We start from the raw sequence: 26,678 nt of genomic DNA, 5'->3' as shown, positions 1-26,678 counted from the left end.
AGAATGGAACTGCAATGAGTGGAGAGTGAGACACACGCATGTTGAAGGAACCCAATCCTGTAGTAGAAGATGGCCAGGAACAACCAAGCACAAGGAAGAAGACCACAGTCTATACTTGTCCACTTGGTTGTCATTACCCTTGCACTAGCCCAGACAGTAAACCTAAAACCTTAGGCCAGGACTTCAGTCATAGCTAAGCAGGAAGATGAGGAGACTTGAGAAAAACTGAAGCCCAAGTGTTGTGCTGTATGAGCCCCTCAGCAAGGACCGTGTGCTCAGAGACTAGCAACAAATATTCCTCTTTAGAGAACACGTTTTACTACCATATCGTTTACGGGTGTCAGAAATGTGAGGAAAAGTTATGGGAATCTAGGATTGTACAGAAGAGAAGAGCAAAGGACATTCAGGAAGTTTCATGTGATAAGGATTGGCTAGAGAACCAGGAGCATACTGAGGAAATTTTGCAGAGACGCACTCGTACTTGCTCTTATAGTCAGCCATGATTGCAGTCTGTTGTCTCTCAACCTCACTATACAGTACTATAGACGTGGATGCACGGGATTTCTGTTGAAGGCTGGCCATCTGTTTCTCTCTTTGAAAATGCACGTACTTCACGAATGTTTCAGCATGAAGTGGAGAGGTCTATAGGCCGCGGTGCGAGAGATTTGATAGCTGAATTATTTTGTGCTAAGCCATTGTGCTAAGCCATTGTCTCGGGGGCCACGTGTTCATGATATAATGCCTAATCTGTGAGCACTGCATATAGCTGGCTATTGGCCAACTTTGCCCAGGATAAAATACACTTCTGTTTCATTGAACTGCAATTCTCCCAGCCGCCCGACAGCAAACAATCCTTCATTCTCAAAATGGAATGGCCTGGCCTGAAAAGACTTGGTGACGCTGGTTTATATTTTAAAGGTGGGATCCTCCATGGCTTTCATGACTTTATTCCTAGGCAGGCAATGTAGCACCAATCTGTGTCCCACATGCATGGCACCCCTCCCCATTATGATTTCCTCAGCTCCACAGATTTGAGCTACATTGTTGCTAAGCATGTCATTGGTTTAGAAGACTGGATGACAACACAAAAGAAATATCGGGTAAAGGAGAACTATGTCAATTGAGTATTTAAGTACCCATAAACTATTGAAGCAACTAGAACCTAACGAAAGCGCTTGAATTTCCCTGGCCTTCCACACCCTAACGTTACTTAATTATTCAGTCATATGCATTTAAAACAATAGAGTCTTTACTATCAACTACTTTCTTCATAATAATAATTACTGTGTTGACTCTATGCTGTTGAATAATAATAATACGTTAGATTATTACCCATCTCAACTGTACTATTTTTGTTGACTTGCTAAGGATGGCAGGATAAGAGTTTAATTTGGCCCTATCATGGTTCAAACTGAAAAGAAAACCTTGACCTCTGTCACTGTGGAGGCACATGGTTATCCTACTCTGGGGGTTTCTCTTATCGCCCTTGACAATTCCTTAGAAGCCAAGTAGGGTGTGTTGCCCTATACCCTTGTCAAGGCCCCAAGCTCTAATTGCCGATGTGATCCTTCGTAGGCAAGCCCTTGTCCGGTTCCTGCCACACACCTGAGCTGGCGCTGTTGCATGCAGTTTAAAAACTTGAGCCAAAGAGGGGCGTGATGTAATATGTATAAAGAATTGGTCAACATATGGCGGAGACATCACAGGCACTCTTGGATTTGCTGAATATGCAGTCACTCGCCTTATGCATCAAATGGCTGAGAATCCACACTCTAGTAGCGTTGTTGCACCTAATTGTATTGATGGCGTTTTGTGCAATGAAATAAAGAATAGTGGTCCCTCTGCAACTTAACCATGCGGATTCAAAAGCAGTTCAATAAATGCATTGCTGGTTGCACATAAAAAGCAATTGAAAAATCTTGAAGGAAGAACCCCAAGATAACACTAGGAAAGGTTGTTCTAATGCCTTTAAGAAAGGCCCCTGACTCTTTTTGAGGAAATGACAGAACACTTCCGGGTGACCGTTTCCTGTTGTGGGATGAGGCATTACTTTTTTTGAGACACAAGGAGCATCACTGTGTTGATTGCACGTCACTGGTTTCCCATCAGTGTAGTCACCTAGCAAGACAGATAAGACACTTTTTCTCCCAAAAAACAGTCAAATACACACTGCAAAAAGAACAGGGAGTGCACATTATCCAAACTAAAAATAGAAAACAGACACATACGACTGCCAACTGCTTCCAGCCACGGATCAGATCGGAAGGATCCCGATATTTTTACTGCCTGGTCTTAAGGTAAAATTACAACGAATATTTGTTGAGTTACTCTGTGCAAAGTGGCATAGACTACAATAGTCATCAGTTTGAAGAATTAAAATATATGTATTCACCCCGAAAAAAATACCCCTATTGTAGATCACTTTTTTTTGTTACTGCATACAAATTATTTTACTCCCAGCTCCAAATAATAGGGAGTGAAATACTCCCACTTCAAAATCATATCTGCAGCCCTGGAGCCAACATGTAACCGTGTTATTTGCCCACAGCTTTCCACATGCATATTTTGCAATGTGCATATCATGCATAGGATAAATAGGTCAACATTTACATGGTTGAAATGACAAATATATGGCATCTGAGGATGTGTTTGCCCTTTGGTGTCAATATCACAGATAATGGCTCGTTCCATAGTAATCCAGAGTGCTAAACCTGAGTCCTTTTCAGATGGATTCATGTCTGGCAGCTATCACGTGGTCTGATAAACTCGTGGGGATTACAGTAGCAACTGCAGTGGGAAACGCACCCCATCTGCAGGAGTCTCTCCGTGACGCCTGACGTGAAAGGCTCCTCACATCTGGACGTTTACTGGGTTTCCTACAGTTTAAAGCGATTTCCCATCCTCCCCACTCTCCGATTAACAATCTGGCCTGCATGGATGCTTCGCCAATGTGTTCCTCTTTTGGTGTAGGGTCCTTGGTGCGTGCGGGCTGCACATGCTGACGGGGAAATCTGTACAACACCTAGGAGGTGAATGCAGTTCAGTCAACAGGGCTTTCAGCACATACATTGCGGTCACCTATCAAAGGCTGTCAAAGGCAGGCTGTGCCATGCTCTCGGATTCACACAAGTGTGCATGGTGGTTGGTGCTAATGTATGTTATGTGCTTAGATATCAGAGGTCCGAGTTTTAGTGCAAAGCATTGTGCTAAGCAAAACACAATATTGTGCCGCTCGGCTCCAGTTTACCCCGTACCGCTGCAATGCATCTATTTATGAATTCAGTTTGCGGAAATAGGGTTGTGTCAGTGCTTTTTCTGTCCATTCTTTCTCTTCTGAAATGTGTTGCTGTTGTGTGGACGTGTCATGCCGACTTTGTTGCATCATTATTTTGACTTGCGTTATCTGTAATTGAGCAATAGTGCGCTCGTCTCCGGTTGAGTCATGCAGAGGCCCGAAGGGTGTTATCGCAAGCAATTTGCTTGGGCCCATTCACTATCCGCGAGGGGGTTTGGGTCCTACATTTGTGATACGTCAGCCATATGAATGTAAGAACATAAAGGATCATGGGACGTTCCTGAATGGACTATAGTTATGCACTGACCTGGTAACTACAGCTTATTTCGCAGCGAGGCACATACCACATTTCATACGCAATGTTCCATGAGTTTTGCATATGTGTTCACAAAATTAAGAGGTAGCGGCTAACCATGAGAAGATTTGCCTGATGATAGTGCTAATATCATCTCGACCTTTGGCTACCAACAAGATAAACGTTGGCAACTGAAACACATCAGCAAATTGAAACTTCCAGACTGCCTTACAGGAATCTTCGGAAAACGACTTACAGAAGGGACATTAGTCTTTACCTGCTCCCGACATGTCTCATCATGGTCTCCAGAGGAAAGCAACAGTGTGTTGAGTGCAGGAAGTGGAGCTCCTTGTAGACTGTGCAAGGGCGATAGTAAGCTACCATGTCCTCAATTTACCCCAGGAGTCGTGGGACTAGGGGCACGTCCTGTGCCCCGTGATGCGCACTTTTTGGTCACATTAAAGTGGTGGCATAGGTGCTATAGCTTTTACGTCATTCAATTGACAGGACCAAAAAAACACAGGTGTTGAACCAATCAATGCTACTTGCGATGGCCGCATTCCTCTTTTCTCCCTCTCAGAAGGCCGGTGCAAGTTAAAAGTGGTGCTTTTGGTGATGGTTTTCTATAGCACTGTGTCGGATTCCTCGTGGTCTATGTTCTGGTCTCGCAGCAGCTGCCGTTCCCATTTACTCCCGTAGCAGATGGGCCCATCAGCGAGGAGCTGTCAGTTTTATTAGCATTTGAGATTCTGCGCATCTGGTCAGGGTGTTTTTAAGCACGCCACAAAACCCGTGATTGCCTGTGCACTCTGGAAGCCCTTGCATTGAAATAAAAGACAGCAGGGCTTGAACTCTGACCCAATTACCCCTGCACCTTAACACAATTTAAAGCCGTTCAGCCAGACGCCGATCACCCTAAAGCAAACATGTACATGCCTGCCGTGTCCCATGTTTAAATCTTGAACATGTTTCTACATACACTTGAGAGCCTTTTCTTCCGAGAGAAATAAAAAAGAAAGGACGCCATTTTCTAAATTTGAGGCAATGTGCATTCTTGGTGGCACAGCGAGACTTAGCATGTTGCCGTGTGCACAGGGAATGTTGCCTGTGTGTTTGTGGTCTTTTCACTTCAGGCTATGTCAGGGGCTGTGCTCAAGAAGGTGTGTTGCTTACCTGTGCCGTCAAGCTGCCTTTCTGCAGACTAATCCTGTTTGGGGCCTGCGCCCCACCTTCCATGGCGTATAAATATGGTCAGAGCATCTTTTCTTGGTTCAATGAAGCCAGAGTTAACTGTGGTAAATATGACCTTCAGTCTTTCCAAACATTGAAAAGTAATTTATTTGAGCTAGCCAGGGTATATCATTCAAATAGCATCACGTCTGCTTATGAGCTAAAATAAGCACTTTTTTATTTTGCTGGGACAGGGAAGGCTGTTACAGAACGTGCATCTCTAGTGTCACCCCTTCACTGAGTCCCAGTTTCAATTTATTTCATGAAAAGGAGGCGGCGATGCTGCCTGAAAGCCATTGAACGATCATTGAATGTCTGGTATTGAATCCTTTGCAAAACTGGAACGCTTGCAATCATCATCAAGGTCCCAGTAATGCCCATGTAATGTATCATATTCAGGGTACAATGGGGTCTCCGCTGGACAAAGAGGCACTCCAATCGGGTGCCTTGGTGAAGCCGTGTGGTATTATGAGTCTCCCCAAATGTTGATTGAGAAAAACGTTGGTTTGCTGAAAGTCACCACAGAGCGATTGTAAATATGAAAAATGATGCCGACAGAGCATTGATTTAAACATTATACTTCAAATGAGTGTAAGAGTTAAATGTAGGCCCAACCAATCAGGATCTTAAGACCAATATTACAATTATGAATGCCCCATGAACATATTGAAAAAGCACCCAGTTATTTATTAGTGCTGATCGCAATAGGCAACTAGTGTGCCATTGACAGTGCTGGTGCCACTGTCATGTTTATGCCTCCTAGGAGTGGCGTGCCACAAGAACGCAAATGGGGGAAGCTCCCTCCCTCACCTTGGTGCTTGTTTGTATAATAGTAGGCTGGATTATTGCAATGCGTTACTGGCTGGCCCCTCGCAGGCAAACGTGAAGAGGCGGCAGGCCATCCAAAATGGAGCAGTCGGAGCCGTATGCGCCCTGATGCAGAGAGATCATGTTACTGATGCTTGCAAGAAGCTGCATTGGCTCCCCGGGCACCAGAGGATTCGATTTAAAGCATCCTGTCTGGTCTATAAATGCGTAGCAGGTGATGCTCCAGGCTACCTCAGCTCATGAATTATCAGACTGCCGCACAGGCGTACCCTACGGTCTAATAAAAAGGACCTGCTGATGCAGCAAGATTTACTTTAAAGAGATTTGGAGACCTGGGTTTTAACGTATGGACACCGAGTGTCTGGAATGACCTTCCACAGTCTCTCAAACCGCTCCTGTCAATTGCCCAGTTCAAGAAAGCCCTGAAGACATATCTGTTTGATGGAGGGGCAGCTTAGGAACCATTCTTTTACTGATCCAGGTTTTACTGATCCCAGGTCTGTTTTTGTGTTCCCTGTTTGTTGTCATGCGAGCGTCCTGAGGCCTGCGGGCATATTGGCGCTATATACAAATTCTCTAGAATAGAATAGATTACACAATATGCACGCCGACGGATGTGCACAATGCATGCCTCTCGAAAGAGGGCGTGAAATGGGTCTTTCCGCTCTGTAGTGGGGACTGGCCCTGTTTATAAACTAAGCCCAAGGTTATATAGTCATCAACCCCCCCCCCCGCAAAAGCATGAGGTCTCAGGCCTCAAGGCACATACTCAGAAGTGTGCTCATGTTCCCCGTATAAGGCCTCACATTATGGATTGGAATGCTCGCGACAGCAGTGCACAAGATGACGTTACATTTCCACAACAGTCCAATACACACAATATGTGCTATGGCAGTTAGTGTTCTGGACGGGAGAATGTTTTATAATTCCATAGAGACAGTCTGAGTTTCTTCATCCACTTGGCATTTCAACTTGCTTTTGCTGGTCAGGTGTTCACAATCACGAATACTCATTCTGTTTACTAAAAAGATTGAGTTTGCTAATCTTTTTGATTGTTTCATCTGTTTCCGTACACCTGACATAAACAGAATGATACTAGCCCTACATCATCCTAACGCAGTGAGGAGAGTGTTATATTGAATTTACATTCCACAGCATAACACAATTTTCGTTTCTCAGCATTTTACCAGATTGGTGCAGATGTCTCTTAGGCGTTTGATCATGTGTGTTTTGTGATCCTGGGATGTATCTAATTAGATGTTCCACAGAACATTGGATTCAGATTTGCACTCTGGGAAATAAATTAGAGTCGACTTAGATAAAGTCGAAGATTATCAGGTAACAGGGCCTGCACGTAGGAATTCCATATCACTATTTTGGAGAAACAGTGTGTCTCTAAGTGTTGTAAGTGTTGTGCTGGTGCTTCACCCTTTGTGCGTCATACTACTTACATTTTTTTTTAAAAAACACGTTCACGTTTAAGGAATGGAGGTGTAGGAATCTAAAGTAGAGATATCTTTAAAATGTAAAGGGTGTGAGATAATCATTCTTTCATTCTCATAGATTATTTAAAAGTAACGGTGGGGGCTTTCTGGGGCAGTTAGCCAAAAGAGATGCGAAACTAGAAAAGTTGTTAAAAACAAAATGCGTATGTAGTTTAATAGACTTTTGTGTTTCAGCTTTTTAAAATAAAATCCGTATGAAAAAGGTTTTTTAAAATCGTTTTTTAAAAGGTTTTTTTTTTAACATTTGCAATGTTAAAGGTAGGGGACTTAATCATATTAATTGTGTGCATGTATTTATTTTCCAACCACAGTTTTTACAGGCCCAATCCCCCTCACATCATTGCTGTGCAAAGCTACACTGTGCATACAAGTCTCTGGTCTCTATGCCCTTTGAGTTGACTGTCAACAGTAGATGGCAACATCCAATTTTACTGCCTGTTCATGAATTGAATTTAAACCCCTTCCCCCAGGTATAGGAAGATAGGGGAATGCACTGTCTGTCTTTAATATGAGTATATCATTATTCCCCAAATTCATTTTCCTTTTAACAAATTCTCTTGCAGACGTTTAGAGCAAAATTCGATCAAGGTCATACCTCCTGGAGCATTCTCGCCATACAAGAAGTTGCGAAGAGTGTGAGTAAGATATACTGCACAATGAATACCATCTTTTTTTTGGTTTGAAGGTTCATAGTCACCCTTAGAATCAAACATGAATTCTAGAATGCCTTTTAAGGTGGGACAATTGGCTAAAAAATGCCCCCGAATCTTGGAACGATTTATTGTGTTCATGTTTAGAACTTTGTGACCGAATTCTGCGGGACTGTACTTTGCATTTTAGAGACTGACATACATTATCACAGATGTATAACTGCATTTGGATTATTTGAAGTCATTGTTCATAACCCCCTGTGGGCATATTGCAAGCCTGATGCATGTATGTGATTTTTGCAAGAAGAATGCCACTTTAATACTTCATAATCTGTTTATAGGAAATCCACGCTTGTTGGCACACTTACTAATCTATCCATTTGAAATGTTCATCAATATGCACCCGGCTCAGTACTAGGATGGCATTGAAGATATTGCCATAGACTGGCTATGTCAGAACACCCTATCAAATCAATGCAATGATGAATCAAAACTGCAGTGCCCCAATAAAGGTACAACAGAAAGCTTTGGCCCCAATTAACAGCATTTGTCACTGTCAGGGCACAACTGTGAAGGTTTTTCCCCATTTTGCCATCATTTGCCCATGCAAAGGCACACCTTGGATGGCTTTCCCCTGAAGGCCAACATATGCCACTGCAAGGACTCAACTATGATGGCTTTGCCCCTATACAGACACAACTGGGATAGCTGTACCTCAAAATGCAACATTTACCCATGTAAGGACAATTCTGGGATAACTATTTCACAAGCCTCCAGGACGTACTTCTGTAAGGACACACCTGCGATGGCTTTGCACCACATATTAAAAGCCTTTTCCCTTGTAATGGCTTTGCTCCAACATGCTAGCAGTTGCCATTCTAATAATATACCTGAGGTAGTGCTGGACCAACATTTCTCCATGTCAGTACATGCAATGTATAACATTAAGTACAGACCTAGTAGAAAGACCTCTGATCACCTCAGTGAAAGGTAGTCCTTTAACTATGTCAATGCTTAATGTAATGTGCAGACCCTAGCTTGCAAATGTGTTTTATAATTCAAAGGTATTTACTTGGTACGCAGGTTTTTTGAAGTACTTTTTGTCAAAATAAATTGGGGGCAATTCATGGATTATTTGCGTCGAAAAAAAATGCATTTGTGCGCCATTCTGCCCACAAATCCCCATTTGTTAAACAGGGATTTGCGGGCAGAATGGCGCACAAATCTTGTTTTTTTTTTTCTGCGCAACTAATCCATGAATTACCCCCATTGTGTATTGAGATGGTGGTATCACCATCTCAACACGTGCTGTAATGTACTTGGATAATGCTCATTTACCAAGCAAATACCTTGGACTGGTTACAAACGTTTGAAAGTTAGGCAATGCACACTATTACATTAAGCACTGACATAGTAAAAAGACATCGATTCACCTTGATGGACGTAATACTTTGTGTGCTTAATGTAATATTGTTTAAACACTAACTTTCATGCACCCTCTTTACCCCGTGAACCCAATGCCCTGTACTTACTTTTACATCCATGTGAAGGGCACAGAGCAGGTAGTACATCATCTCAGCAGCTGGCACACACTGCCGTCTCTCAAATGGGATCCCTTTGGCCCTATATTCAATGTCAGCTGTGATGTTACCCTTGAATCCAATGGCCAGCCGGAACAAGAGTGTGTATTATGACATCATTCTCAACAGCTTCATTGTTGGCGCCTAAAATAATTATTACACAATTAAAGCAGAGAAACTCAAATAAATAGAATCGAAATCTAATACACTAATGCAATTCAACCAGAAACCTTTGCCTTAGCCAAAGGTATTACATTTATTGTAGCTTTTAATAGCAAATCACTTGTTTTGGGCCATGATTGGAGCCTGGACTTTGCTAAAAGACACTTTGACCGCTACATCTTTGATTTAATTTCATTAACAATGACGATGAGAAACATTTAGGTTTAATCTTGACTATAAGGTCTGATCTTCAAGGGAAACAAACAACAAAATACACATTTGGAAATGGTTTGCTGTGACCCCCCACATTGTTAACCTCTATGGACCCCCTCTGCAGGCACTGGGATGGTCTATCTAATCGAACAGTCTCTCACTATCATTTGTAATGTTCCCCAGGGAGCTGCCATCTCCCCATTACTCTTTACCCGCTTAATTTGGAATGTGATGTTATACCTCTACAGTCAGTGTCCAGCTTGTCTCACATCGTCAGGGAGTTGCTAACATCACAATCACCAATTTCTCCCAGAGTATGTTAGCAGTCACCCGGTTGCCTCAAAGCCTGATTTTGCAACCCCATTGTCTGGCCTTCAGCTCCTGGGCCCTGTCCATGGCCCTCTAATAAATTACACAATCTTAGGTTAGAGTTAGTCATATCTCACTGATCCTGTGGGTAAACTGTTCTTAGTTTCTGTTTTAAACAAATACGGTAAGTCAGGAAGCTTCTATATCTTTTCTAGGAGTCATCAGCTGCATTTCAGTGAATGCATGTGTCGCTTCTCTTCAGGACTAGATGTTCTAACACTATTTACAAGGGCCTGCCCAAATATCTATTCCAGTGATTTCAGAATGTGTTGGCAAGGGCCGTTCTCAGACTCGGTCGATGGCTTTGCACCACCCTGGGGCTTAAACAAGGGCTATTGCCTCAAAGGCGTCCATATTGCCTCAAAGGGGAACCATATTTATTACTAATAGGTATAGGAAATATCTGCCCAGGTGATCTCTCTGATCAATCGATCCTAAATGTTTTGCAAGCTCCAAGTCATGCTACGTCATCTGGGGTAAGCACTCGCTTGCTGGTGAGGCATCTACTACATGGAACCCCTTTCCAGTATAAACCATTAAAAGGGCTTGAGCTTTCAGACACAACTCAGACTGGCCATTGCCAAGGAGTCCTTCAGGGCGTAAGTCTGTGCTCTATAAATAAAACAAGCTTACCTGAATGATAGGGTCCATGGCCTTGTGGCGGGCGAGTACCCAGAGTGGATGCTGATGGCTGAGCTTTTCTGTAATATTCAGAATCGTTTTGAGCCAATGTTGTAAACAGCATCGATTTTAGATAGCCGCAGTAGTTGCAATAGGTAAGAAATCTCTCAGCTGTCCAAGTAGTACATGGTTGCAGTTTCCATTATCGCCCTGTTAGTTTACAATGTATTTTACAGATTCCCCAGTTACTCACTTAGCCCAGTGTCTAAAGTCCACAGTTCCCACAAGCATTCATTGATGGATTCCATAATGCCCCCAGGTAGTAGATTTTTCTGTATTCCATAATTCTCATGTTATACTCCATAATTTCCATAATTTGTATACATTGTCAGATTTCATAATGCCCTTTGTTGCTTCTTACCATTGCACCTCCCCCCTCCAAGAACCAAGGATTCAGTCAATTGTTTTCTATCTCCCACCCCCAACTACGAACTGCTCTACTTGACCTTCTCCTGGCCTTTGACAGAATGCCCTATTCTTGAATCTATCACCATGATATACTGTGGCTATGGTGGAGACAGGATGGCTCTTCTCTGTAGCTGGTGGAGGGGCTCCTGTCAGTGCACTGCCACCTGCTATTCCTACATGAAGTGCATAACTGACTAGCAGACATCTTTGGTACCCATGTGGAGCGAGGTATGTTCAATTGGCAGGTGTAGGCGTCTTAATGGAGCATGAGGGCAGACAGTTGTGGATCCCTTGAGATCGTGGGGATCCTAGAACTGACAGTGAAACACATGCCTGGCTGCTTTAGCCATATCTGTCATCAGCAGCTGACATGTCATTTCAATGATTCTACTCTCAACCTCAGAGGTCCCAGTTAGGAGTGCGTACTCTCAAAACACAAGTTGCTGCATATCTTAACCATGTTTTAAATAGCACACACTGCTCTACTTAATTGACTGTAACTGTAAACACCTTTGGCATTTGTGTAGATATTTGAAAGGGATTTTCCAGGCGCTGCTATAATGGTACTACCTGGCAATATGCTGGGAACTGCTGGCAAATGCTCTTGGGTCCTAAGCATAATATTGCAGTGCCTGACAAATGATTATTATTGTTAGGTTATTTATTGAGCGCAGACCTAGTTTTGGGAACTAGAGCTCCTTGAAATCATAAGGGGAAGAACATGGTGAGAGAAGTAGCGAAACAACGGAGTGGGGAATCTTAACAACAGGGGAGGGAGGGCAATTTGTCAGCAATTGATCTACAAGCAGCCAGAGGAGGAAACAATGGAGATCAGATCACTCAGTCTCAGGTAGGGTGGGAAGTGGAAAATGCCTATACAAGAACCAAAACTGTTGGCTTTGCCCATGCCGGTTTTAAACATGAATTCAGTGCAAGGAACAGATGTTAGCTCAAAAACACATTGCTAATAAGTCAAATGGCTGAAGGCACACTTGGTTAAGCCCTTATCATATTAAATGAGGAGCGGCGTTGCCACTGCAGTTAAATCATTAGCTTTCATAAGGCTGTTTAGAAATAATATTGGCATCCCTTAAAAGCACATAGTGGTTAGGCAGGAAGAGGTAGGTGGTGGGTGGGAGTGTCCATACAGACTAACATGCCAACAGGCAGACAATGGGTGAGTGAAAGGCAAACACCCACGGCCTGTGTGACCCTCTGCACAACGCCCCTCTCTCCTATCTTCACTTCTCATGACAATGTTTCATCTTAAATGCAGCCCTTTCAGCACCACTTAATAGCCAAAGCTAAAATGGTTAGATAGAATTGTCTGTGGGTGAACCTCTTTTGTAGCAAAACATATGTGTTGTGTCTGTATGTTTCCCCTTGATGTGAAGTTGTCCACCTCAAACATAGTAACTCTTCACTTCATTTTGCATGGTAGCACATGATGTGCGATTTTCAGAAAACAGGTTTGCATTAATTTATACTTAATACCATTTCTAATTGTAGTGACTTAAGCAACAATCAGATCTCCGAGCTGGCGCCTGATGCGTTCCAAGGCCTTCGTTCCCTGAACTCGCTGTAAGTATGAACTGCAGAATTTCACGCGTGCCCCTTCTCCAGGAATGCTTGGTATTTTTGGCTGCAGGTAAAGAGCCCATTTATCTGTGTCTGCTTTCCTTCCAAAAGTTACAGGGTGGTGATCAAGATGGCAGGCCTCCAAAACTCCCAAACCCTCAGGTGTTTTTTTTTTAATACATCAATTAGTTATTTAACCGGAATAAACCTTTGGAAGGCATATCTGCCCTGTAATTTTAAAATGAAGTCTTTACACCCACTGTGGTGTCTAACATCCTGCAGTTATATATTCTGCCACCAATTGCAAATGGATCAATCAATGTTCAAGTGTTTTAAACATTCGCAAAAAAACCTCTCCTCACTTAGGAATAAGTATAACATACATGTTCCTATTCATAAAGGAGAACCATTTTTTTAAATATTAAAATTCAAATGTAACATTATAAATGCAATGTGAAGACCTAACTTTTTTCCAGGGTAAGCAGATGTAGAGCGCATTGCACAGACACTTCATGTGCTCGCCAATGCAGCAAGACAGCTGCAGGGAGCAGACGCTGACTTTTATTGCAAAATAAACCATGGCGATTTACAGTTTATACAGTGGATTATACCAGAATGCACTGGAGCACAGAGCGGAGGAGTTTGTCTGGTGTAAGAATGGCCTGAACAGTCTGTTGATGCAGGGCCACTCGATAGACCAACACTCTTCACCTATGTCCATTTGACTCCTATTCTCATACCAGAGAGGGCCTAATTCACAGAAGCCTTTTATAATGGCAAACCCCCATTGGAAAATGCTCTGTGAATAAGGGCCAGAATCTCTGTTTATGAACATCGGGCCTAGATTTCGCAGAGCCGAGTTGGAGCTTGCTTGCATGCCTGGGGTGTCTTATTCTGTACATGCTGAAAAGAGTTTGCACTTGGACCCAGTTCTTCGTCTTTATTAAGAGAGGATGGGTCCAGCGGGCGGAGCATCGCTCTTTATGGCTGGAATATTGGGATTCATTCTTAATCTCCTGGGTTACTTGTCTATCTGCATGTTCTACCGTTCTTCCTTTGAACTCCAGGAGTGCATCTTCAGAGCACCAGGGATAAGATTCCTTTGTGATACCAGTACCTTTTACCTTTAAACTACAGGCAGCACTCTTTGGGATTGCATACTCGCGAGCTAGTTTGGCAGGTGTGCATTCGTGATTAGGTATTGCCACGTTAACATGCAGAGGAATTGAGTGCTCGTGTGTGAGATTGTCACAAGTGGGCAGTGCCCACATGCAGCACGCCCCAAGAGGCACACCTGAAAGAGGGATGTGAGGACACAGACTCTCTGGGTCCCCTTTAGTGGGGGCTGCAGATATAGGCTGCGCTCAATCCCGGAGATGGGCAACGTTTGCCCACCTTTCTATGTGTGATCGGTTTGATCCTTATTTTTGGTCTCAGTGCATAAGCTTAGTTTTTAAGGACTTTTTAAGTGCGAACCCGCCGCTCCCTGCCCCCCCCCCTAAAAATACCCATACAGCAGGGATAGGAAATGGAGGCCTTGCATAGATTGCAGTGTATTGAAAATATCCCTTCCAGATGTGGGGGCACTGGACGGGCAGCGTCCCTTCATCCACGCTAAATTCTCCCAGGCACATCACTTAAATGCTGCTGGCACATCACTTGTGTTCTTTTCTGGGGCAGAAAAAAAAACATTTGTCATGTCAGGTTGCTTGGCATCAATTGAATGCCACACAACCTGTCTTTTATGGTGGTTTTACTCAGTTTATGCAATGTTAATGTTCTGGCTCTTTCACATGAAATTGTGCCAAAGCGGTGCCCAGAAAAATCGAGTACATGCATGCTGAAGTGTAGCCTCGTGTGCTGTGCAGCAGGTGGAGAAATCTAACACAGCGGCACAAAGATTCAATCCGAAGTGGCCCCTGATGCACTCAGTTCTCTATTCAGCAAGAGGCTGGCACTCTTTTCATTAAGTGCATAGACATTTTGTTATTTCTTTGAGTTTTGTTGCACAAACCTATCCAGTGGATGTTGGTGTAATCTATACCACAGTTTGTGCTTGATGCCGATTGTGCATAGGTCTCTGGTTTTACGAAGGCAGCTTAATTAATCCTTGTGAAGGCCGTTGTCACAATGAGGCATTTCTAGGTGGCTGTCTAGAGTGCCTTAGCACAAGCCCCTTCCCCCCCCCCCCCCGGGTGCAGTTTAGACCCTACAAAAATAGGATTTAGCCACATTCTAGGGGAAGGGTGACAGCAAATGTGCACTTTGCTTGGGGCTGAATAGGTCTAAGTCGACGCACCGACCCCAGCTGTACACTGCAACGAAAGCCAACACATTAAGGAGTGGAATAGTACTTGGAGTACTTGGCAGCGAGGCAGCGGATAGAAGCCATTTGTAGCAAACCGATGTAACAGACATAAACATTTCAAAGAACGTTTAGACATATCTGAATCCCCCTGTACTTCCTGCCAGCAATTGTATTTTGTCTGACGCCTCCTTGGACTGGCAGTGTTCAGCAAACATAGCATAACGCGTAAGCCGTCCCAAGACAGCACCGTCAGCATTGTGTGAGAAGGGTCGGATCTCTGCATACGTTCACTCCACTTCAACAGGAAGGAATCAGTCAAAATTAAATGGGATTTGCTGTGGAACAATTCAACCAAGTGCCACAACTTGTTTTGCAGGGAGATGTCAATGCATATATGTACCGCCTCGCCGAAATACTGATGTAACAACTGACGTTTGCATATGTTTCTGATCTTGTTAATTAGCTTCTTTCCTTTTTTGCAGTGTTCTTTATGGAAACAAAATCACGGAACTTCCCAAAAGTCTGTTTGAGGGGCTTTTCTCTCTCCAGTTGTTGTAAGTACTTGCTGTTGCGTGACCCCCTCACTGAACACCAGAAGGTGCCTGGCAGCTCCATGAAAGGGGAGATACAAATGAGTGCAGGGAACCCATGATTTAACGGGCTGACCAAGAAATGCAAAGCTTTCCATGTTTAGGTTAACAGTGCAGATACATTTCATTACATGTGCTTGCATGCGTTTTGGGCAAACATACCATAAACTGCCTCTAGCATCGCATTTGAAAGATTTTGTCTTGTCATATAAGATTATGCGAATGAAAAACACATGCAACCTCAAAGTCCTCCAATTTCTGACCCGGACCTTGTCAAGAGGGCAGCTCTAGCAAGCGGTCACGACCTTTAACAAAGGTTCAAGAGAGAGAAATTGCACCCAGATTGGAAAGCGCGTGAATCGTGTTAGTTATACACACCTGATGAAAAAGTTCATTCAAAATCGTGGGGCCATTTCCTGTCTACATTTTTCTATTCCTTACGAATCCAGGACACATACATGGGCAGTAAAGTAGCGCATGCAATTGATGTTTCCCCTTCAGTGAGATACCACACACTACCTGATCACTCTGAACTTGCTTTTTCAGAATTGTGTATGATATATTTTGTCCAGATAAGTTTGAACTGTGCCGCCTCAGTGTGTGAAAACTCTATATTCTGTCTGTGCTGATTGCCCCTGTGCCCAAATGCATCTACTCGGTGCACATTCACCCCCACCGCTGGGGATTCTTCCTGTGAACCGTGGTTTCCCTGGCAGGTAGTCACCTGTATCAGCACCCGGGAGCTGATGTAATGGTTGCTCCCAGCCAATCAGGAAGATCTGAAGGTGGGCTTCATCTCATGGTATTGCCCACATTCCAAGCGTCCTGAGCAGCACGAGGCCACCATCTTTCCTTCTGGGCAAAAGCCTTTGCCCCATGCCCTCTTCTCCCCCTCATCACTTCCTGATTCCCCTAGGCTAAGCCCCACATATCTGTGTCTGCCTCCCCTGTTGCATGCCATCCACCTAGCTTTCTCTCCCATCTCTTTCACGCTGTGGCAGTGGCCATCATGGAAAGTCAGAATCGACTCCCTGTAGTCCCGTTCTCCATTATTCCTTGAATGCCATTTTGCACTGTAGTGTTTTAAAGTTGCAAATCTGCCACAGCGACGTTTCTCAGCTTAAAAAACGATCTATTAGCACCTGGGAAATCATATAAACCCCTCCCACTGTGTGGGAATGACCAGTCAGACATTGGCTCCGGGTCCCACATTAATGGCTCTGTTCCAATGAGGGCTGTAACACAGGTCGCAGGCCATTACTTGACCAGCAATTCCTGCCCAACTCTTGGTTTATTGCTTCATTATTTACCACAACAACCAGTGTTGATCAAATAACTGTGGGTATTGAAAGCAAAATGCCTACGTTCTGCGATTGGAATGTTCTGGTAGGTCCATCATCTAGTTTGAGCAAGAGACCAATTATCACAAAAAGAATGTCTCAAAGTAAAAAAAATATTCAGATCAAGAAAGATGATTTGAGGGTCATCCCCATGCAGTGGCCATTTCACCATAAAAAACCTGTAAGGAGGACATCCATACACAGTGCTGCAGAAGCCGCGGGTATTGGCCTTCCCTTTGAGTTCTCATTGCTTAGGTCTTCTGATATTTCTTCTTTTGATTATTTTGACTTGCACCATGGATTCAATGGGTGAAAGCCTTGCGTTCCATAGCCGTACACTCCCTAGTTGTAGTTTATGAGATTTATAGAACTTAAGTGAATCAAGAGAGCGTTCATAGCTACCAAACCTGGTACAGACATTATCCACTTAGTGCAGTCATGGGTTTTCGCATATACGCAAGACTAAGTCCATATGGCTGCTGTAAACTCACATTGCATCTGCACTTTGCCAATGTAGTTAGGAGCCTCCGCTGACACACCTTGTCCATACTGGCAGCTCCAGCTCTGCCTCACCTACCACAGTCACTGTATCCCAGCCTAGGGGTCTGCATGATATTAGTCTTTTGTGCAAAGATGCGAATGCGCCATTTTCAGGGGTACTCTATCACTAACCTTTTGCTCTTTTTCATTGCTTCACCAGGTTATTAAATGCCAACAAATTAAATTGCCTGCGAGTAGATGCATTCCAGGATCTGCACAACTTGAACCTCCTCTCCTTATATGATAACAAGCTTCAGACCATTGCAAAGGGCACCTTTTCGCCACTGCGTGCCATCCAGACCCTGTATGTATTTTTCCTGTTATTTTAGTCTCTTGGCGGGATGGCTAGCGGGGGTGGACTAGGGCACTGCTGTGTTCTTGTGATTTCATCCTGTGTGCATTTCAGCTCTAAAGCCTTCTAATGCTGTGAAAAACGCCAGGTCACTTGCAAATAATATGTCCAATTATTTCCCTTCCTTCCTGAAAGGCATTTGGCCCAGAACCCATTTATCTGTGACTGCCATCTGAAGTGGCTGGCGGATTATCTGCACACAAACCCCATTGAGACCAGCGGTGCCCGCTGCACCAGCCCCCGGCGTCTGGCCAACAAAAGGATCGGCCAGATCAAAAGCAAGAAATTCCGCTGCTCAGGTAATTTGCTTAGTTCGGCTGCTATTTCTTCTTTTGTTGCCAAAAACAGTGGTCATAGAAGTCCTGAAGAAAGCAGCTGGCTTGCCCCTGAATTATTAAGCGGGCCCAGAACCGGCTTTGTTGTTGTGCCATTGAGAGAGGGGAGGCATCAGGGGAGGCAGGCTGTTTGTTCATGCGGCCTTCACTGTGGGTAGAGCTGGCACACACTAGTGACTACATTGAACAGTGGAGTGGGTAGGGCTGTCTGGTGCCTGGAAGTCCTTTTATTTCAACGCTTCTTTTTGCTCCCCTGTTTTTGGCTACTCATGGAACCGTGTTACGTGCGTTAGCCGAAGCCCCTTACCAGATTGTTAAATACACTGTTTACGTTTCTGAATAATGTACTGTTTCCCACTCGTATTGTTCCCAAACATTTGCTGTCATAGTGTTTCCAGCTGTTCCAGGGCTACACATAGGGCCTCATCACCACCCTGGCGGTAGCCGTGCCCTTAGTAAGGGCAGGGCTGCCGCCGGTAATGATTTTTTACCAGAGCCCAGAAAAGGGCAATAATCGGGTCATGCCGACCTTGGCGGACCCGATAATTGCCCTTTTCTGTGTTCCGGTAAAAATTAATCCCCATTCCCATTTGAGTTCGAACGGGCTCAATGGGAATGGGGAGGATGCTAACAACGGGCCTGTTAATGAAGGGGCCGTTGTTATCATCCAGGTCTGCTAGCGGGTCCCACTAAAGACGCCTGGTCTGACCAGGCATTCCTTAGCAGGACCCGCTGCCGACCTCGTAATAGGGTGGCCCGGAATGAACGGTGCCGGTCCCTTACCGGCACCGTTCATTCCGCAGTCGCCAGAGTCCTAATGAGGCCCATAGTCCTGCTGATTCTAGTTTGAGCACAAAGATCATTTTCTGCCCATTGTCCAGAAGTCTCTATAAACAGACAGACTGTTTGCTTCACGCCAGCTCCTGCTTCACGCCCATATTTGTGTTTGTTCATTTGTCTGTGATAAACTCTTAGCCTAATCAAGCTCATCTGCTTGCTGACATCTTGGCCCATCTTTTCTGTGTTTTTTCTCTCCTTTTCTTTTGATGTAGCACAAGAACAGTATTTCATTCCAGGTAGGTTCGCTCAGTGGTCCTAGCTCCGGAGGCAGCCTAACCCTGAGAAGTGGCCCACTGCCTCCTAGTGCCCAGGAGAAGCACTGCATGTCTATTTGTAGGGTGTAGGGCTGATCTTTCGTGGTGGCCCACGTCCTTTTCAGATTACTGGTAGCTTTCTGTTTCTGGACTTGTGGGGCGTGGCATGTAGCCCATCTCCATGTGTGTATTTTTTGGTAGTATGTATGTGAATGTGTTAACGTAAACCTTTCTCCGCCGAGCCAAAGCATTTCTCTTGCTACCTCTCCCTTTAGCAATCTTGATGGCAGTAGTGTAAACGTCAAGTACACTGCTTTGAAACCCACTGGACCTGAAGCGCTACAATGTCAAAAGGTTGATCAGACTTCAACATACATGTTTAAAACAGTGACAATGTTTGACACAATTTGGTGGGTTCTTTGCCTTCTGAAATACTTGGAAAGCATGTGTACTATTGCTTTACACTCCTCAGGCACATCTCTGCCCTCATGATACATTTTATTTCTCCAGACCAGGATTTGTGCAAATTGGTTCATCCTTGTGCCATGCTGTCCTTCACAAATAGGAATGAGAGCGAAGCTGAATAATGCATACATTGTGTGGTTATGCGGTCTCTTTTGTATTTCAATGTGCATTAGCAGAAACAGGTTCACTTGATCTCTGAGCTATGCCTGCTGACCTTTTCTGCTTTAGATTGGAGGTCCATGAACCAGATGGTAAATACCTTGTGCTTTTACTATCAATGCCTTTATGAACGCAATAGATGCCGTGGGGCAAAGAAGCTCGTCTCCCCTTAGAATCATTGCATTTATTTTAAAGGAATCTATTTTGGGTCATAAGAGACAAGGGAGAGTTTTATTAACTAGGTGATATGTGAAAGCTGACACATCCTTTAATTCAGTTTTACTTTACTTGTTTTTCAAATACATTCTGATTTCCTCAAACAACCTGGAATAGGGATAGTAAATGAAATTGGGTGTTCATTAGGATCCACTGCTTGCTCTTCTCAGTCAAGTGTATTTCGAAAGAGTGTTATTATCATCGAAAGTAAATGTAGTGGTGCATATCCCACAGCAGATACTGATTCAGACAATGGTCTCTAAAACGAAATTATAATAATAATAAAGGTGTCTGGCACCAATTGATCAGCCCCCACCACCCACAATACACAAGATTATTAATTCTACAGCAAATCAATATGATTCTGATACACTTGGGATTTTATTGTACCTAAAAACCTGCAGCTGAGAACTTGATTTTTACACCCACTGACACACACCTTTCATGGCAACAGATTCTGGGGATGTTGCGTGCTGAGGTATTTGATGTTGTTTGTTTGTGTTTTAATTCACTTTGTCGGTAATGTTTGTGATGTGGTCTCATCTAGCTGTTTGACAAATCTTACTAGGATTTAGGAATGTGCTTGCTGTAGTTTTGATATGCAAATGGTAATAGTTCTAATTTTATACCTTTGTAGTGCATTCTTTACTCAAACAGACCCCAAAGAAGTCATAACCCAAATCTGTGGTCAGCTAAAATAATCTTCATATTTGCTTCTGTGAATGTCCATTCTGCTTTACTGGTATTGTCTGCATTCCTCTGCTTATACATTCTCTGCTTATACCTTCTCTGTATGTTTCTAGGAAGTCCATATTTCCAAGCAGCCAGCCTGCCAGTTGTGTGTGTCATGAACGCCAATGATGCAATCTGAATGTGACAATTTAATCTGTCCCTGTAAATCGGTTCAAATGTTTCTATTTTCGACACACGTGATTTGGCTTCTCCCCTTTAACTACGGGTTGCTGCACCCCACTGTTTGAATAATGGCTACTTGGGGGTCCGTTTAGGAAATCCGAGGTGATGGCAGCCCTATCTTCAATTGAAATTATTTGCAGTATTTATATCTGATTTCCCTAGGTGGCACTGCACTTGCATTTAAAACCCTCTCCTTTAATTTTACAGCCCTGGCATTGTTTTATTGTATGTGTGGGGTTGGAGCAAGACAGGGGGTCGTTTATCCTCTTGCCTGAGAGACCACCTCTCTGTCAAAACTGTTTTCACTTTGTTTTTGAGCATAGAGGACTTCTGTTGTGTTTCCCTACTGAGGAACTGCGCCCGGAGTGCCTCTAATTATTCATTCTCCCCAGTGTCTTAGCTCTACATCAGGGTGTGGAATTTAATTTGGAAGAAACCAAAAGGGACCTACTGAGGTGATGTCCTGTTTTATTCCTAGCTTCTTGGCAATGCACCTTTAGGGGCTTAGAAATGTCAACAATCTCTATTCAAATTTCCCTGTAAGAGTTCCTCCCACAACATAATCTCTACAGAAGCAGTGGGCAGTTGGACAGTCTTCTGAGTGGTACACAGCAATTGTAGATAACTTCGTTGGATCAATGCAGGAAGGAATGGCATATTCTTGGCCCCCCTGGCAGATATCTGGCTTCACCCCTGTGCTTGTTCGTATGCAAGGGTTAGCATTTGCCTTCATCTAGACACCCTGCTACCTATGGAGATGTATGGGCACCTACCCTCCAGCACCCTTATGTTTGCAGTGCTACCGAACAGCATTGGTAGGTTAGAGCACTTCTTGCTGTGTCATCTGCTCCATCCCTCGATTATCCAATGCAACTCTTGAACTGTGCAACCTGGTCCCAAGGGAACCGTTCTGTGATTTCCAGAGGCAGGGCAGACCCTCAATGGGATCCAGACTGAGAACTCTTTGAGGCGGATTTAGTTTTCTACTTTATCCCAGGAATTGGATGCTTGTCTGAAATCAAGTTGAGCTGCAAAGCCAAAGTAACCAACTATTTGAAACTCATAAATCTAAGAAGAGTCTGGGCTAACTGGAGCAGTGAATGGGAGTGAAAGTGCCAATATCTAGCCATGTCACCGCCGAGTCAGCATTGGTCCGTGCGCCGTCCTACTCGGCTCTCTTGAGTAGAGAATGCTGTCAAGCTCTGAAATGTCTTCACAGAGCAACTCCTGGCATTGTAGGTTCTGCAAAGAAAAATTATGCCATCCATGAGCTCGAGCCATCCAATTTCAGATTATCCTACTGCCCAAAGAGTTCACATTTTGTTAATAAAGCAGAATGTTTAATAGTTTCTTGAGTGTGCTTCAAATGTATGTTGTCTTTAAAGTGAGGTTTGAATTCGTATTTTTGGAGATGGGTGAACCACTCAAGTGCTCATAAGAGTATTTCCTGTTTTTGCAGTAGGTCACCTGCATGCTTAATGCCACGCATCAAACAAATACAGTGGTTGTTGATTATGTGCGCTTCAGAACACTGCATGACCATAGCATTTCACCCACAGTCAATGAATGTTTTTTCAAACATGGAGCTATTTTTGTGGAAATAAACTTAATATAGTTATAGAAAAAAACGATTTAAACTGAAGCAAAAAATGTAAGTCGAACAGTAGAAATAATTATTTTTGAGATCGCGGGCCATGCATTAAAATGATTAGCAGGCCCACGCTGTCGACAGTAGTGACCACTCCTGAGAATAGTAGTATCAGGCCAATCCAATTCGTCTGATGTGACTTGATTTGGCTGGTTCCTAGGAATCCTCTTGTGGAAGTCAAAGGCATCTTAAAGCCCCCCCCGACCCACCACCCTCTGCATGTGAGCGGGAAGGCATAGCTCCATTACTGAATCTTTACAGTCATTGTCATTACCATTAAAAAAAAATATATATATATATATATAGGCTTCATTGCCAACCTCACTACGTGGAAATATGCACACAATCAAGCCATGTTGCATCAGGTTGGAGTTCTGTATGTTGCTTACCTTGAATCAGAAATGGACAGAAGAATAGATGTTTTTCCTATCGCATGTTTATCCTCAGCTCACAATTTTATGCAGTGCTCTATTACTTCATAACTAGGTTTGCGCTATACAAAAAACAAGACATACACATGCAGAAACACAAATGAATTGATTGGAAATAGGTATACAATATGACAAATTGTGACATGGTGTTTCATTAAAAATAATTTTTCACTTAGACCTGGTGTACAGTCGGTTTAATGTCCACTTTCCACAGTGGTTGATTGTGGGATACGCTACTTCCCTTCCATACTGCCACCTACCTTGTTCTGCTTCTCGCCTGAATTCCACAGTTCTCCACACACATGCTTGTAGACCTAAATCAATGTGCTGAATTTGGACATTATTGCAGGCAATTGAGAAATATCTTGATGGGCAGTCGCCATACCAATTGGAAGGTGCTTTGAAGGCAGAGTGAAGGATACATTGGTCAAGCCTACTTTCAATAAACTTACAGGAATATATGTGTATTTTGCCTGACTTGAGGATTAACCTCACAGTGCCCAGAATATGTAGCAGTGGCCATTCAGTGCTCACATTAGGAATGATTTTGTGTTTTTTCTATCGCTGATTTTCACAAACCATTTATTAAATATCTCTCTCGTTCAAGTCTTGCCTGAAGGATCCGCAGTAAAATACTGCCTTTCCTCAGCAGCGCATTGATGCTGCACAGTTTTATAGCTTTCTAAGACCTTGGCTCTGAGACACTTAAACTGCACTGGCAGCATTTCTACAAAGGCATTTTAGAAGACTAAGGGTTATAGCACTAATAAAACTCTGCACTGACCAGAATCTCTGCCTTGTGCTAGCTCATAAAAATCTTCCACGCACAGCGTTGACTGCCCCGCAGCACCCGCATGGCAGAGTGGTTCTGCATTGGTTCCAGCGAGAGTTACTCTATTATTGTAATTTAAATGCTCAAGTCTTACAGTACAGTGCAAAATGAGCCTTAATATATTTATGAAAGGGCACAGCCAATACAAGCCAGGACACACAGTTCTCATCAAATTGAGCTATAGTGTATGCAGATTTTTTGTTCAACATGAGCGTAACAATAAGGGTGGAGTATGTGCCCTTGATCGGGATCAATGTGCGCGACAAGCATTGATTTATCCCTTTTTATAAAATACACCACCTTAGATCATTGATCATTGTCTTCCCCTGTCCTGCTACATGTTGGAAGCAATGTTTTAAATATTTTATTTTTCTTAATCAACAATTTCATGCCTCTTAATTCACCCCCTTACTAGTAAAGCGTGCACTTCTTGTCACCATATTTAGACCTAGACTAAGAAGCTGAGCATAACATTGATCCGTCAGTTCAAACCTAGTCGCTTGAGAGTGGGTTGATACACAGGAACCCGCTGGATGGCCTCACAAAGTCAGAATTTCAGTGTTCCCTTAGCCTATGTGATGTCACTATCCCGCCACCTCCATTCATACACAGCATCTAAAGAAAGGTTCCCTAAGGCTTACTCCTATTGGAAGCATTGAATTGATAACTGGATTCAGATCTTGAGGACCCATGGATCCGTAGTGATGCTAACAACATTTGTTTCAGTTTCAGTGACAACCACACTTATAATGATTACATACCAATTGTCCATACATCAGTAGAAGGAAAAGGGCATCAGTAGAAGGAAAGGTAAACGGAATGCATACATTATAACATTCCACGTCTATAAATAGGATGTCTGGGCCCAAATGCTGCTGGTTGTAATTCCATTGAAAGTGTTTTGGAGCATTCATTCAGCTTTTTGTGTGTCCTGTGTTTTTCTTTAATGGGGAATGCTCTGTCTTCTCTTCTTTCTTGGCTTTCTTTGCTTTTTAGGAGTGCACCACACAGGATGTGAGTAATGTCCAGCGTCTGAGTCTACGGCATTGTATTCCTTCCTGCTCTGATGTATCATCTACCAATCCCACCCATCCATCTTTGTCTCAGACGAAGCCGATAGTCAAATGTGATGTCATCTGTACCCATGAAACCTTTTCTCTGTTCCCTGAGTCGTGTGTTGCCCATGATGTGTCTTAAGCAATCCTCCATGTTGTCCAAGTTGGGGGAAATGGCAGTCAGAATTGTACCCCTGCGGCTTTGCGCTTTCTGATTGTCAGATTCTACACCACCGGTATTAAACCTGAAGAAACCCTTCAACTCTCACTTCCTCCTTCCTCTTTTTCCTTTGATGGTACCCATGGCCTAGTGGATCCTCTTGTGGTAACTGAGTGAGATTTTCTCTTGTGCTTGATCTAACCATGTGATTGTAAGGTATGAGTAAAACATGGTTCTGTCAAGCACCATGGAACGTCCCGCAGCTTTCTACAGCTTGGCAAACTGCTGACATTTAACGCGACTTAAAATGTTTTACAAGCAAGCTAAGACTTTGAATCGGATCATATATCTCTAAAAATAAAGACTAATGTGGAACTGCTGTCAAGTGGAGGGACTTTAAGAACACAGGAAATTCATGATAATCCTTTAATAAAAAACAAATTGTAACAGCCGAAGTTGTGATGGAGAGATGCCTGCAGATCCACAGTATTTAAAGCATAATCTAAAGTTGCATTATTTGCTTGCAAAGCAATACGTGCCCACTGTGTCATTTTGCACATTGGGTCGACCAGGACCAGCAGCAGGTGCAGCTGTGAAAAGCTTTTGATATACCATCATGTGAACTGGGCCATTTTTTTCAAGGAACTGTTTTTCCCCGTTTAACCCTGTTTGTCTAAGATATATTGTGTGATTCCAGTAATTCTACCAAACCTTCCTTAGGTGTCGCCATTACAACTTTGTTACCTGTTTTGGTTCCATGTGGACAATGCCCTCCCACCTTATGAACTCAAATGTTTCTGTTTTTACTTTATTCCTCCACAGGCACTGAGGATTACCGATCTAAACTAAGTGGAGACTGTTTTGCTGATCTGGCTTGTCCTGAAAAATGCCGCTGTGAAGGGACAACAGTGGACTGCTCCAATCAAAAACTAACGAAAATCCCAGATCACATTCCGCAGTATACTGCAGAACTGTAAGTTCATACAACTTCCTCAAGTAACCTGCCACGCCAAGTGTTATCCCTTTTAAGCAGGACACTGAATTCAAAGCTGGAACCTAGGGTTTGGAGTTATAAGGTCAATATTTAAGCAATAAACCCCGACCTAGGGGCATTTCGTTTGGGCTTTAACGTTAGCCCAGGACATTTTCTGCCCTGCTAATGCCCCCACCCGGAGGGGTGTATTGCTATTAGTATTCCGGCACATTGTAATGGGCTACGAATATCTGTTTTTTTCCGAGTTGAGAAACAGCGAGTTTGCTGTTTCTCAACTTGAGAAAAACCTACAAAACAAGATGGCCACCATGGAATAGGTAGAACGAAACGACACATCTTGAGTGGTCCCTTCTCAATTTCCATGGCAGCCTTTGCCATGACGGAGCTGCGCTGGTAACACAGGGTGTTCCCAGCACCAGCGAGGGATGAAGGAGTGTAAGGTAAGTAGGG

At 43.5% G+C, this 26,678-nt stretch overlaps 1 protein-coding gene across 10 annotated transcripts in view; it reads left to right on the top strand.

Moving 5' to 3' along the window:
- Positions 1 to 26,678, top strand: part of SLIT2 (slit guidance ligand 2) — a 715,126-nt gene that overhangs the window by 461,236 nt on the left and 227,212 nt on the right. For 4 of the 10 annotated variants that reach the window (XM_069631891.1, XM_069631894.1, XM_069631893.1 and 1 more), the window contains exons 10-17: positions 7,717 to 7,788; positions 12,726 to 12,797; positions 15,585 to 15,656; positions 17,733 to 17,876; positions 18,060 to 18,223; positions 19,312 to 19,335; positions 25,016 to 25,033; positions 26,057 to 26,207. In XM_069631891.1, coding sequence (XP_069487992.1) covers positions 7,717 to 7,788; positions 12,726 to 12,797; positions 15,585 to 15,656; positions 17,733 to 17,876; positions 18,060 to 18,223; positions 19,312 to 19,335; positions 25,016 to 25,033; positions 26,057 to 26,207 — 717 coding nt within the window. The remainder of the gene's footprint in view (positions 1 to 7,716; positions 7,789 to 12,725; positions 12,798 to 15,584; positions 15,657 to 17,732; positions 17,877 to 18,059; positions 18,224 to 19,311; positions 19,336 to 25,015; positions 25,034 to 26,056; positions 26,208 to 26,678) is intronic. The other 6 variants (XM_069631898.1, XM_069631896.1, XM_069631892.1 and 3 more) reach the window with 2 other exon arrangements.

This window comes from Ambystoma mexicanum, chromosome 6q (genome assembly GCF_040938575.1).
Source record: "Ambystoma mexicanum isolate Mex_15411 chromosome 6q, UKY_AmexF1_1, whole genome shotgun sequence".
Classification (NCBI taxonomy): domain Eukaryota; kingdom Metazoa; phylum Chordata; class Amphibia; order Caudata; family Ambystomatidae; genus Ambystoma; species Ambystoma mexicanum.
The sequence above is the reverse complement of the archived record's forward strand: the minus strand, read 5'-3'. Positions and strand labels throughout refer to the sequence as shown.